This window comes from Oncorhynchus nerka, linkage group LG20 (assembly GCF_034236695.1).
Source record: "Oncorhynchus nerka isolate Pitt River linkage group LG20, Oner_Uvic_2.0, whole genome shotgun sequence".
Classification (NCBI taxonomy): Eukaryota; Metazoa; Chordata; class Actinopteri; order Salmoniformes; family Salmonidae; genus Oncorhynchus; species Oncorhynchus nerka.
Genome location: NC_088415.1, coordinates 1198900 through 1213261, shown reverse-complemented (window position 1 = coordinate 1213261; position 14362 = coordinate 1198900). Strand labels below are relative to the sequence as shown.

Sequence of the window (14362 nt, the reverse complement as noted above, 5' to 3'; positions counted from 1 at the left end):
CCATGACCTCTTGTCTTTCTCCCTCCTCCTCCCCTGCTCTCTTTATATTTCCCATGACCTCTTGTCTTCTCCCCATCCCTGCTCTCTTTATATTTCCCATGACCTCTTGTCTTTCTCCCTCCTCCTCCCCTGCTCTCTTTATATTTCCCATGACCTCTTGTCTTCCTCCCTCCTCCTCCCCTGCTCTCTTTATATTTCCCATGACCTCTTGTCTTTCTCCCTCCTCCTCCCCTGCTCTCTTTATATTTCCCATTACCTCTTGTCTTCCTCCCTCCTCCTCCCCTGCTTTCTCCCTTTATATTTCCCCCTTACCTCTTGTCTTTCTCCCTCCTCCTCCTCCTGTCCCCTGCTCTGTCTTTCTCCCTCCTCCTCCCCTGCTCTGTCTTTCTCCCTCCTCCTCCCCTGCTCTGTCTTTCTCCCTCCTCCTCCCCTGCTCTGTCTTTCTCCCTCCTCCTCCCCTGCTCTGTCTTTCTCCCTCCTCCTCCCCTGCTCTGTCTTTCTCCCTCCTCCTCCCCTGCTCTGTCTTTCTCCCTCCTCCTCCCCTGCTCTGTCTTTCTCCTCCTCCCCTCTCTGTCTTTCTCCCTCCTCCTCCCCTGCTCTGTCTTTCTCCCTCCTCCTCCCCTGCTCTGTCTTTCTCTGATCTCATTCTCTCCTTTAGCCATTTTGTATTTGTGTAGTCGGCGGTAGGGTAGCCTAGTGGTTAGAGTGTAGAGGTGGCAGGTAGCCTAGTGGTTAGAGTGTAGAGGTGGCAGGTAGCCTAGTGGTTAGAGTGTAGAGGTGGCAGGTAGCCTAGTGGTTAGAGTGTAGAGGAGGCAGGTAGCCTAGTGGTTAGAGTGTAGAGGAGGCAGGTAGCCTAGTGGTTAGAGTGTAGAGGTGGCAGGTAGCCTAGTGGTTAGGGAGGAGGCAGGTAGCCTAGTGGTTAGAGTGTAGAGGGGGTAGGTAGCCTAGTGGTTAGAGTGTAGAGGGGGTAGGTAGCCTAGTGGTTAGAGTGTAGAGGCGGCAGGGTAGCCTAGTGGTTAGAGCGTTGGACTAGTAACCGGAAGGTTGCGAGTTCAAACCCCCGAGCTGACAAGGTACAAATCTGTCGTTCTGCCCCTGAACAGGCAGTTAACCCACTGTTCCCAGGCCGTCATTGAAAATAAGAATGTGTTCTTAACTGACTCCCTCCCTCTCTGTCTCTCTCTCTCTCTCTCTGTCCCCCTCTCTCTCTCTCTCTCTCTCTCTCTCTCTCTCTCTCTCTCTCTCTCTCTCTCTCTCTCTCTCTCTCTCTCTCTGTCTCTCTCTCTCTGTCCCTCTCTGTCTCTCTGTCTCTGTCTCTGTCTCTCTGTCTCTGTCTCTGTCCCCTCTCTCTCTCTCTCTCTCTCTCTCTCCCCCTCTCTCTCTCTCTCTCTCTCTCTCTGTCTCTCTCTCTCTCTCTCTCTGTCCCCTCTCTCTCTCTCTCTGTCCCCCTCTCTCTGTCCCCCTCTCTCCCTCTCTCTCTCTCTCTGTCTCTGTCTCTCTCTCTCTCTCTCTCCAGGTCCTGTGTTGTATGATCTGTATGCAGTATGTAACCACAGTGGGACAGTCAACATGGGCCACTACACAGCCTGTTGCCTGGAGAACGACGGATCGGGATGGTGCTGTTACAACGACTCCTGGTCAGTGACACACAGACGCACACAAACGCAGGCTCTCACACCCTTTCTGGGACGGCAGGTAGCCTAGTGGTTAGAGCGTTGGACTAGTAAAGGTTGCTAGATCGAATCCCCCGAGCTGACAAGGTAAAAATATGTCTTTCTGTCCCTGAACAAGGCAGTTAATCCACTGTTCTTAGGTCGTCATTGAAAATAAGAATTTGTTCTTAACTGACTTGCCTGGTTAAATAATAATAATAAATAAAGGTCAAATTAAAATACACACATGCTACATCACGTTAGGTGGTTTCAACATCGTAGCAAACAGCTTAGAATATCCAATACATTGATGTTCTCTTTGTTAATCTCTCTCTCTTTGTTAATCTCTCTCTCTCTCTCTCTCTCTCTCTGTCCCCCTCTCTCTCTCTCTCTCTCTCTGTCTCTCTCTCTCTCTCTGTCCCCCTCTCTCTCTCTCTCTCTCTCTCTCTCTCTCTCTCTCTGTCTGTCCCCTCTCTCTCTCTCTCTCTCTCTCTCCCCTCTCTCTCTCTCTCTGTCCCCCTCTCTCTCTCTCTCTCTGTCCCCCTCTCTCTCTCTCTCTCTCTGTCCCCCTCTCTCTCTGTCCCCCTCTCTCTCTCTGTCCCTCTCTCTCTCTCTCTGTCCCCTCTCTCTCTCTCTCTCTGTCCCTCTCCTCTCTCTCTCTCTCTCTCTCTCTCTGTCCCCCTCTCTCTCTTCTCTCTCTCTCTCTCTCTCTGTCTCTCTCTCTCTCTCTGTCCCCCTCTCTCTCTCTCTCTCTCTCTCTCTGTCCCCCTCTCTCTCTCTCTCTCTCTCTCTCAGTGTGACTCCTATATCAGAGAACCAACTGCAGTCTGCTCAGGCCTACGTCCTCTTCTACCAACGCAGGAAGTGAACCATCGGGCAGCCAATCACTACAGCTGTAACTGCAAGCATAGCATTCAGCAGCCAATCAGAAAAATTGTTACTACAAGCAGAGCTTTCAGCAGCCAATCGCTACAGCTGTTACTACAAATGGAATATTACAAAGAGCTGTGATGTAGCGCTATTGTAACCAAGCAACCAGCATCTCAGCCAACTGGTCTGATGTTGACTACTTGAGGATTGAGTGAGTCTGGGACAGAGACAGCACAAAGGGGTAGAAAGACAGAAGAATGGAATAGACGGCTTGGGTGAGGAGAGGAGAAAGAGAAGACCAGTGTAGGAATGTTCCTAGCCAGCTCAGCTAGGAGCGTGTGTGTGTGTGTAGACCTTCAGTTCAAACAGACAGTTATTACTGGACACACACACACACAACCATGAGGAAACATGTCAACAAACATGTTATCAGACTTGTGCTACACACCAACTAACCAACTATCGGACAGACCGCTTTCCAGAGAAGCCTTCAGAATGTGTTATAATAGTCTAGACAACGTCTGTCCTGGTAGAAACATTCATTTACGCTGAGTAGAAATAGTCTAGACAACGTCTGTCCTGGTAGAAACATTCATTTACGCTGAGTAGAAATAGTCTAGACAACGTCTGTCCTGGTAGAAACATTCATTTACGCTGAGTAGAAAGTTGCTTTTTATTTTTATGCTGCTAAATATATATATATACATTTTTATAAAACACCAACTAGGACTGTTTATCAAAGGGGTGTTTGAGCAACTTATGACATTTTTTCTAAATTAACAATTATTTAAATGATAATTTCTTTACATGTCACTTGTTTGTTTTTATTTAACTTAATTCATTTGATTAAAATGTTTTGTTTCGCTTCTTCTTGTAAATAAAACTGGTGAGTTGGTATGACGTTATATTTTCACTAAGAATTTATTTTCAAGTTAATTTAACAGATCTGCAGACACTTCTAAAGATAGATCTAGTTCTCTATTTCTATGCTGCTAGAGCGTGGCAAGCCAAAGTGGGCTGGGACTTCAGGTTGGACCGAAAGTAGTGTACCCTGGGTTTATAAGCACCGATATCGACTCTGCCACTTGAGCTTTTGGGGCACAGTCGATAGCGCACTGGACTTTATATTTTTAATTGAATTAGGCAAGTCAGTTAAGAGCAAATTCTTATTTACAATGACAGCCTACCAAAAGGCCTCCTGCGGGGACGGGTGTTGGGATGAAAAATATAGGACAAAACACACATCATGACAAGAGAGACAACACAACACTACATGAGCCTCCCTAGCTGTGCCACCAGAGATCCTGGTTCGAGTCCAGGCTCTGTCGCAGCCGGCTGCAGCCGGCTGCGACCGGGAGGCCCATGGGGCGGCCCACAATTGGCCCGGTGTTTCCTCCTCCGTCACATTGGTGCGGCTGGCTTCCAGGTGTTATGGTGTTTCCTCCTCCGTCACATTGGTGCGGCTGGCTTCCAGGTGTTATGGTGTTTCCTCCTCCGTCACATTGGTGCGGCTGGCTTCCAGGTGTTATGGTGTTTCCTCCTCTGTCACATTGGTGCGGCTGGCTTCCAGGTGTTATGGTGTTTCCTCCTCCGTCACATTGGTGCTGCTGGCTTCCAGGTGTTATGGTGTTTCCTCCTCCGTCACATTGGTGCTGCTGGCTTCCAGGTGTTATGGTGTTTCCTCCTCCGTCACATTGGTGCGGCTGGCTTCCAGGTGTTATGGTGTTTCCTCCTCCGTCACATTGGTGCGGCTGGCTTCCAGGTGTTATGGTGTTTCCTCCTCCGACACATTGGTGCGGCTGGCTTCCAGGTGTTACGGTGTTTCCTCCTCCGTCACATTGGTGCGGCTGGCTTCCAGGTGTTACGGTGTTTCCTCCTCCGTCACATTGGTGCGGCTGGCTTCCAGGTGTTATGGTGTTTCCTCCTCCGTCACATTGGTGCGGCTGGCTTCCAGGTGTTATGGTGTTTCCTCCTCCGTCACATTGGTGCGGCTGGCTTCCAGGTGTTATGGTGTTTCCTCCTCCGACACATTGGTGCGGCTGGCTTCCGGGTTAAGTGGGCATTGTGTCAAGAAGCAGTGAGACTAGGGTTGTGTTTGTGTTTCGTCGCCTCTCCTGAGTCCGTATGGGAGTTGCAGTGATGAGACAAGACTAACTACCAATTGGATACCAGGAAATTGGGGTAAAAAAAAAAGACCTAAGACACCAACATGGTAGTGTTACGTTCCCCAGTTTATGTATTGTAGTTTGTATATTTGTATGTGTTTATTTCAGGAAATGGCTTCCTGAAATCCCTCAAGCAGCTGATTGGTCGACTCCATGGCTAATTGGAGAGCTGACCCCGCCCCCTCGTCAAGACTCAGCTGTCTCCAATTACCCATTCAATCTGAAGCTATATAAAAGCCAGTGTTCTGTTCAGGAGGAGATCTTTTTGTAGAGAGATTTTCTGGGAGGTCATTGCAGAGATTTTTGATAGAGGTTGATTTTGCTGGGAGTTCATTGTTGGGAGTTCATTGCTGAGATTTGGTATGTTTTGTGAGTTTGTTGCTCAGATAGAGCTTATTTTGATGTCCTTTGTTTCTTAGTTTGTTTGTGAAATTGTTTAATATTCTGTTTCATTTGTTCCCAGGGGAGAAGGGGAAGGCACCTAGGGAGTGCTTAGGCAAGAGGCCCGCGGGCATACATCACCCATAGTATATTCACTGTCTAGGCACACTAGGTAAGACCTGGGCGGACCACCCCCTGTATTTTGGTTAGGGCACCAGGTGGTGCTAAATTAGGTAAGTAGTGGGTAGGCAGGTAAGATAGGAGAGGGGGGGCTTTGAGATTTACTTTCTTTGCTTTGGTTCCGTCCAGCCCCTTTTCCCCATATTACCGTGTAAAGGAATAAAGTCCTTGTAAACGGTACCACATTCTGCTTGTTGTCATTCTTACTCGCACCTACAGTCCATACCTTTTTCACTTCACAGAGAGTTTAATTGTAGCAGGGTGTTGCGTTCCCTCTTCATAGAGGCGTGCGTAACAGGTAGCAACACAACATGGTAGCAACAGCACAACATGGTAGCAACATGACAACAACACAACATGACAACAACACGACATGGTAGCAACACATCATGGTAGCAACATGACAACAACACAACATGGTAGCAACATGACAACAACACAACATGGTAGTCAGCTACCAGCCTCGAAGTTGAACTTTACCTCTCAAACATACAACAGCAGCATTCGGGAGCCTGAGTTCAGTTCCTATGTCTATTCATGTTTAGACTATAGCTACAGAATGGACAGAGGAAGCTGGTCCTGAGGAGAATCTGTGTGTTCCTGCTTGGAAGGCGTCTGCCATCCTATTTTTTTTTATTTACAATTTGTCTTGTTTTTTTTTTTCTTAGCTGGCCAACTGCAAAACAACGTTTTACATTTTTTAATAATAGACGACTACTGAGACAGCCAGCCCCTGTTCAATACGGAATACAAGGATACATTGTAACTGTCTGGGGAAGGAGAAAGAATGGTAAGATGTCTGTAAAAACTAAGTTAATTTTTTTCTGGATAACATATTCACATGGATATGAAGGAACACGATAATGTCTCTTCTTGAAAGGGACGTGAAAGTTCTTTATAGATTGTTAAATATATGGAGGTCTGATGGATTCGTGACACGATGTAAGTCGCTCTGGATAAGAGCGTCTGCTAAATGACTTAAATGTAAATGTAATGAATAAGAATATGTACATAAAGATATATGAATGAGCGTTGGCCGAACGGCATAGGCAAGATGCAGTAGATGGTAAAGAGTACAGTATATACATATGAGATGAGTATCGTAGGGTATGTAAACATTATATTAAGTGGCATTTGCACTCAGACTTTTTGTTTTCTTTTGTTCTACTGTATTATTGACTATGTTTTGTTTATTCTATGTTGTTCTATGTGTCGAAGTGCGATGCTTTTTTTCAACGATCTGTTATCTTTTTGTACTGTAAAACATTTGTGGATTTCTTTTGAAGGCTTTTCAAAGTAAAGTTATTTAATTCAGGCTTGATTGTAATTTATTTCTCCGTTTTGACTGTGATGTGTTGGTTCGTTTCAGTGGTTTTTACCTGTTTTATGTTGTTACAACTGCCGCCGAAATCGGCTCCTCCTTGTTCGGGCGGCGTTCTGCGGTCGACGTCACCGGCTTCCTAGCCATCACCTCTCCTTGTTCGGGCGGCGTTCTGCGGTCGACGTCACCGGCGTTCTGCGGTCGACGTCACCGGCTTCCTAGCCATCACCTCTCCTTGTTCGGGCGGCGTTCTGCGGTCGATGTCACCGGCGTTCTGCGGTCGACGTCACCGGCTTCCTAGCCATCACCTCTCCTTGTTCGGGCGGCGTTCTGCGGTCGACGTCACCGGCTTCCTAGCCATCACCTCTCCTTGTTCGGGCGGCGTTCTGCGGTCGACGTCACCGCCTTCCTAGCCATCACCTCTCCTTGTTCGGGCGGCGTTCTGCGGTCGACGTCACCGGCGTTCTGCGGTCGACGTCACCGGCTTTCTGCGGTCGACGTCACCGGCTTCCTAGCCATCACCTCTCCTTGTTCGGGCGGCGTTCTGCGGTCGACGTCACCGGCTTCCTAGCCATCACCTCTCCTTGTTCGGGCGGCGTTCTGCGGTCGACGTCACCGGCTTTCTAGCCATCACCTCTCCTTGTTCGGGCGGCGTTCTGCGGTCGACGTCACTGGCTTCCTAGCCATCACCTCTCCTTGTTCGGGTGGCGTTCTGCGGTCGACGTCACCGGCTTTCTAGCCATCACCTCTCCATTTTTCATTTATCCATTTGTTTTGTCTTGTTTCCTGCACACCTGGTTTTCATTCCCCAACCAATCTACATGTATTTATTCCTCTGTTCCCCCTCATGTCTTTGTGTGAAATTGTGTTTTGTAACGCGCCAGGCTGGCGTTCGTTAATTCCGTGTCATTTCACGAAGCTTTCACGAAGCTTGTTTGAATTGTTATACATTTATGTTTTGTGACTGTTTTAACGCGCTTTGCACTTTGCTGGAGGTTTTTGACGCAGCTGCGTCTGTCTGTTTATCTCTCCTGACGAAATAAAGTCTGCGCCTGTTCACAATTCTCAGCTCTCCTGCACCTGACTTCTCCACAAGTACGCACACGCCTGACAGTTGTGGTGTGCAACAGTATTTTCTAACCAGTTAAAGGAGACCCTACTTCAGGGATCATCAGGGGCCCTTCAGGGATGGTCAGGGGCCCAGAACATAATAACAAATCATTTGTAGACTGCAATTTGACCTAAAGCCCACACAGATATATTTGACTAAAACATCATTTCAAACCTTGCTTACATTTATATACGATCACATATATCTCTCTATAATGCAGATTTACACAATAAAAATAACTTGGAGCTGATTGGCTGGTGTTTTTACACTACTGTACAATATGTCGTCGTCGTTCCCCCCCTAAAAATGATGCTCAGAAAACTTGGGGGGCCAACTAAAATCACAGCAGGCCAAATTCGGCAGCCAGTAGGGGAACACAGCCCTACTGATGTGTGAGTTTGAATGTAATTCAATATATTGCAATACATTGATAATATGTATGTAATATATTGTATTGTAATACAAAGTACAATGTAATATGTTCTAGTACTTGCAAATGTAATAGTAGCATGTAGCAGTGGATAAAAGAAGCATAGCACAGTCAAACAGGCAAAAGTTTTTAATCCAGATTTATCATAATTATAAAAAATAAATGTTATTTTTAATTTTTATCATCATATGAATATAGATATTCTGTCCTGTCCTGCTATTCGATGACAGTAGTTCTAAGGACCTTAATTCACAGCCGTCCAATCATATTCACGGAGAAAGTTACGTCGGCGCTGTGTACACCAATCGGATAGTCTAATCAACTATCAACATCCGCCTATGTGCATTTGAGGGTAGCCATTTTTATTTTTTGGAACCGAACTAGCTAGCTAACGCTATCTCGCAATACAAAGCTGCAGATGTAGCTAGCTAGATCAATATCATTACACCAAAAACATTTTACTTGAACTCGAGGAAGGTAAGATATTTATAATTTGCACAATAATGTCGAGTTAAAAATTAAATAAATGTGTATTGTCGATTATTATTTTCAACTGTTAACAAAGGCTGGTCCTAGAGCTTGTCGTGTTTACATTAGCTAATAGACCGGGACTGAATAATACTCGTTCTATTAACGTTTACTTTCTCTATTATGTTTGAATGCAATCCAAGCTATTTAGCTACTGTTCAATATGATTATGTGTATCAGTACATCGTTCAGCCAGTTGTGGTTTCTTGTGTCGGACATCTAGAAATGGTATTCCTCGGTACCGGTGGGTCGATATTCACCAGCGGTCCATCGCGACTCTCTGGACTGGAGTTGCCCACCCCTGCTCTAGAGATAGTAGCAGACAACTCAAATAGAACTGGAAAATATTACGATAGTAGTACAACATAAATACCAGACTACGATCTGTACTGTATATCTTTGTTATGTCTGTTTCTCACACCACCTTGGGCCAAGATGGGGAGAGAGAGAGTCATTCAAGGTCTCTGCAAGGAACAGAAAGGTCTGCCTGCCCAGTCCTGTACTGTTAGCTACCTACAGTAGATCATCTCTATATCAACCTGCCCAATATTATACTGTAGTGACAGTTTATTACTTATCTATACCACTCGAGGAGCAGTGACCTAAATAGAAGCATCGCATACACCAGTAACGGCATTAACAGCAGTAGTCTGTTATAACAGCGCATTACACTACATCAACCGGCCTGTGTCACGATGTTCCGGCAGGTAGACAACCAACCTGAACCTAGCTAGTGTCTCTCTGGCCAGTGTTGAACGACTGTCTGTTTGTGTGCTGATAGCTATCACTTGCTGTCTAAGAGGCCAATATTTAGAATCATACTCTATTCAACAGTCTTTTAGTAATTTAGGTCCCACAACGGACGGGTGGTCTCTCTCTGACTCTAGGCCTGCTGTAACCTATAGCTAGAGGCTGCTTTCTTACAGTCCCTAACCGTGGATAGCTGGCGGCATTCGCGCAAAACTGAAACCACCGCATTTAAACATGGAAAGATGATTTGCTATTATGGCCGAATATAAACAGTGTATTTATTTCCTGCGCAAGGCAAGCAAACAAGCGAAATGTCAGTATAGAGACAAAGTAGAGTCGCAATTTAGCAGCTCAGACATGAGACGTTACTGTTGGAGCTAGAAACACAAGCGTTTAGCTGCACCTGCCATAACATCTGCAAATCTGTGTACGCTACCAATAAACTTAGATTTGATTTAGCTATTGGTCTCATTCACTGCCTGTACTGTAGCTGGCCTATCAAAATGCCTAGGGCTAGGCCTGGTGGGTAGGTCACTGTGTAAAACTGTAGCTAGCTATCTGTCAGTTTTCATACTAAATGTACTGTAAGACTTTTGTGCGTTTCAGAGTGTGGAAATGCTGCGACTGTAGGAGAGGAGGAGGAGAGCGAACAGACAGTCAGTGGACCAGTATGAACTATGACAGAAGGTAAGTTCTTTTCTATCTCTGAGTTCCTACTGTCTTCTCTTCTATACTTTAACCCCCCCTTCTCTCTGTCTCTCCATCTCTTCTCTCTAACAGAAGGGTGGGTCGGGGAGACTGCAACAGCTCCTCCGACCACCGCTACATGGACTACCGCGGATACGGACAGGAAGAGGCTGAGCTGGGGACAGGATATGACTTCAGAGCTGCCTCCGGCCACGGGGACCAAGTCGACCGATTGGAGTGCGTCCGGGAGTTCGCGTCCCCGGGCCGTCTCCACGACAACCGGCCGGGGTTCCGTCAGAGGCGTGGGGGGAGAGGGGAGGGGTGTGTGGGTAAAGGGATACTATGTCCCCCTCGATCCCTGGTCCTACTCCAGCCAGAGGTAGCCCTGCCCAGGCTGCAGAGTGAGGAGAGGTTCCCCAGAGGAGGACCAGGGGAGGAGGAGAGGTTCCCCAGAGGAGGACCAGGGGAGGAGGAGAGGTTCCCCAGAGGAGGAGGACCAGGGGAGGAGGAGAGGTTCCTCAGAGGAGGACCAGGGGAGGAGAGGTTCCCCAGAGGAGGACCAGGGGAGGAGAGGTTCCCCAGAGGAGGAGGACCAGGGGAGGAGGAGAGGTTCCCCAGAGGAGGAGGACCAGGGGAGGAGAGGTTCCCCAGAGGAGGAGGACCAGGGGAGGAGGATAGGTTCCCCAGAGGAGGACCAGGGGAGGAGGAGAGGTTCCTCAGAGGAGGAGGACCAGGGGAGGAGAAGAGGTTCCCCAGAGGAGGAGGACCAGGGGAGGAGGAGAGGTTCCCCAGAGGAGGAGGACCAGGGGAGGAGAAGAGGTTCCCCAGAGGAGGAGGACCAGGGGAGGAGAAGAGATTCCCCAGAGGAGGAGGACTAGGGGAGGAGAAGAGGTTTCCCAGAGGAGGAGGACCAGGGGAGGAGAGGTTCCCCAGAGGAGGATCAGGGGAGGAGGAGAGGTTCCCCAGAGGAGGATCAGGGGAGGAGGAGAGGTTCCCCAGAGGAGGAGGACTAGGGGAGGAGGAGAGGTTCCCCAGAGGAGGACCAGGGGAGGAGGAGAGGTTCCCCAGAGGAGGACCAGGGGAGGAGAGGTTCCTCAGAGGAAGACGACCAGGGGAGGAGGAGAGGTTCCCCAGAGGAGGAGGACTAGGGAAGAGAAAGGTGGGCTGCCTGCTACATCCACTGATCCAGGGGGAGGTGTATTTTAGGATTCTCAACCATATATAATAGACGGAAAACTAGTTTTTACTGAAGTAGTAGTAGTGTTGATGGTACTACTGTAGAAATAGCACTATTGATTGTAGTAGCTAGTAGTAGTAGTAGTGTTGATGGTACTACTGTAGAAATAGTACTATTGATTGTAGTAGCTAGTAGTAGTAGTGTTGATGGTACTACTGTAGAAATAGTACTATTGATTGTAGTAGCTAGTAGTAGTGTTGATAGCTAGTAGTAGTAGTAGTGTTGATGGTACTACTGTAGAAATAGTACTATTGATTGTAGTAGCTAGTATTAGTAGTAGTGTTGATGGTACTACTGTAGAAATAGCACTATTGATTGTAGTAGCTAGTAGTAGTGTTGATAGCTAGTATTAGTAGTAGTGTTGATGGTACTACTGTAGAAATAGCACTATTGATTGTAGTAGCTAGTAGTAGTAGTAGTGTTGTGATGGTACTACTGTAGAAATAGCACTATTGATTGTAGTAGCTAGTAGTAGTGTTGATAGCTAGTATTAGTAGTAGTGTGATGGTACTACTGTAGAAATAGTACTATTGATTGTAGTAGCTAGTAGTAGTGTTGATAGCTAGTATTAGTAGTAGTGTTGATGGTACTACTGTAGAAATAGCAGTAATGATTGTAGTAGCTAGTAGTAGTGTTGATAGCTAGTATCAGTAGTAGTGTTGTGAAGGTCATGGAATTTGGGATGATGTTAATTGGTCAGCCAAATGACCGCGGCCTCCCTAATAACCGCTCAAATCTTTATTTATTTTTGACAAATTATCTCCTTGGTTCCTGACTGCATGTGCTGCCAAAAACTAGAATGAATAGTACGGGCGTCCCCATTCCACTCAATGATGTCATAATGGGTGGACTGGTGTTCCCATTCAACTCAATGATGTCATAATGGGTGGACTGGTGTTCCCATTCAACTCAATGATGTCATAATGGGTGGACTGGTGTTCCCATTCAACTCAATGATGTCATAATGGGTGGACTGGTGTCCCCATTCAACTCAATGATGTCATAATGGGTGGACTGGTGTTCCCATTCAACTCAATGATGTCATAATGGGTGGACTGGTGTTCCCATTCAACTCAATGATGTCATAATGGGTGGACTGGTGTTCCCATTCAACTCAATGATGTCATAATGGGTGGACTGGTGTTCCCATTCAACTCAATGATGTCATAATGGGTGGACTGGTGTTCCCATTCAACTCAATGATGTCATAATGGGTGGACTGGTGTTCCCATTCAACTCAATGATGTCATAATGGGTGGACTTAGTGTCCATTGCGAGTGTACCCATAGGAGCAAAGCAGGAAGTGTACCCATAGGAGCAAAGCAGGAAGTGTACCCATAGGAGCAAAGCAGGAAGTGTACCCATAGGAGCAAAGCAGGAAGTGTACCCATAGGAACAAAGCAGGAAGTGTACCCATAGGAGCAAAGCAGGAAGTGTACCCATAGGAGCAAAGCAAGAAGTGTACCCATAGGAGCAAAGCAGGAAGTGTACCCATAGGAGCAAAGCAGGAAGTGTACCCATAGGAGCAAAGCAGGAAGTGTACCCATAGGAGCAAAGCAGGAAGTGTACCCATAGGAGCAAAACAATAAATACAAATACCAGGCAGCCATTGCGAGTGAACCCATGAGTTTACCAGTCACATTGCCAGGGTTAGAGGTTCCAAGCCTGTTCTATTCATTCTATTTCTATGTCTGCTACTGCATTGTGTGGGAGCACTGCCTAGGCAACCCGAAGACTTGTTTGCTAGTTTCTTGTTTCAGCAAGGAGCAACAAAGTTTCATCACGTTGTTAAGAGTTCGTATTACCTCAGAAACATACTCGACTGCATGAATGCCTGGCCGTCCAGTCTTCAGTCTAGTCAGGGGTACCGGTCTCTTTAGCTAACGTTCCTCTCCTTCGACCTTCTCTAGTCTGGGTACCGGTCTCTATAGCTAACGTTCCTCTCCTTCGACCTTCTCCAGTCTGGGTACCGGTCTCTATAGCTAACGTTCCTCTCCTTCTCCCTTCTCTAGTCTGGGTACCGGTCTCTTTAGCTAACGTTCCTCTCCTTCAGCCTTCTCTAGTCTGGGTACCGGTCTCTATAGCTAACGTTCCTCTCCTTCGACCTTCTCCAGTCTGGGTACCGGTCTCTTTAGCTAACGTTCCTCTCCTTCAACCTTCTCTAGTCTGGGTACCGGTCTCTATAGCTAACGTTCCTCTCCTTCGACCTTCTCTAGTCTGGGTACCGGTCTCTATAGCTAACGTTCCTCTCCTTCAACCTTCTCTAGTCTGGGTACCGGTCTCTATAGCTAACGTTCCTCTCCTTCGACCTTCTCCAGTCTGGGTACCGGTCTCTTTATCTAACGTTCCTCTCCTTCAACCTTCTCTAGTCTGGGTACCGGTCTCTTTATCTTACGTTCCTCTCCTTCAACCTTCTCTAGTCTGGATACCGGTCTCTCTAGCTAACGTTCCTCTCCTTCAACCTTCTCTAGTCTGGGTACCGGTCTCTATAGCTAACGTTCCTCTCCTTCGACCTTCTCCTCTAGTCTGTGTACCGGTCTCTATAGCTAACGTTCCTCTCCTTCAACCTTCTCTAGTCTGGGTACCGGTCTCTTTATCTTACGTTCCTCTCCTTCAACCTTCTCTAGTCTGGATAACGGTCTCTCTAGCTAACGTTCCTCTCCTTCGACCTTCTCCAGTCTGGGTACTGGTCTCTATAGCTAACGTTCCTCTCCTTCTCCCTTCTCTAGTCTGGGTACCGGTCTCTATAGCTAACGTTCCTCTCCTTCGACCTTCTCTAGTCTGGGTACCGGTCTCTATAGCTAACGTTCCTCTCCTTCAACCTTCTCTAGTCTGGGTACCGGTCTCTATAGCTAACGTTCCTCTCCTTCAGCCTTCTCTAGTCTGGGTACCATTCGGCAATCTAGTGTGTGTTTGAGAGTGTGCCCTGTCCGTTTGTAAATTTAGAGCGTTGTCAGATTGTAAATTCAGAGCGTTGTCAGATTGTAAATTCAGAGCATTTTGAGATTGTAAATTCAGAGTGTTGTGAGGTTGTAAATTCAGAGCGTTGT

At 47.1% G+C, this 14362-nt stretch overlaps 2 protein-coding genes across 2 annotated transcripts in view; both read left to right on the top strand.

Annotated features, from left to right (window-relative positions):
* usp21 (ubiquitin specific peptidase 21) overlaps positions 1-3419 on the top strand; it is a 36768-nt gene extending 33349 nt beyond the window's left edge. Inside the window, 2 exon segments of the mRNA XM_065005117.1 lie at positions 1517-1637; positions 2448-3419. Coding sequence (XP_064861189.1) covers positions 1517-1637; positions 2448-2520 — 194 coding nt within the window. The 3' untranslated portion in view covers positions 2521-3419.
* Positions 3420-8461: 5042 nt separating this feature from the next.
* Positions 8462-14362, top strand: part of LOC115126698 (RNA-binding protein 10-like) — a 93541-nt gene continuing 87640 nt past the window's right edge. Inside the window, exons 1-3 of the mRNA XM_065005116.1 lie at positions 8462-8587; positions 9995-10075; positions 10169-11234. Of these exons, the coding sequence (XP_064861188.1) occupies positions 10059-10075; positions 10169-11234 (1083 nt within the window). The 5' untranslated portion in view covers positions 8462-8587; positions 9995-10058. The remainder of the gene's footprint in view (positions 8588-9994; positions 10076-10168; positions 11235-14362) is intronic.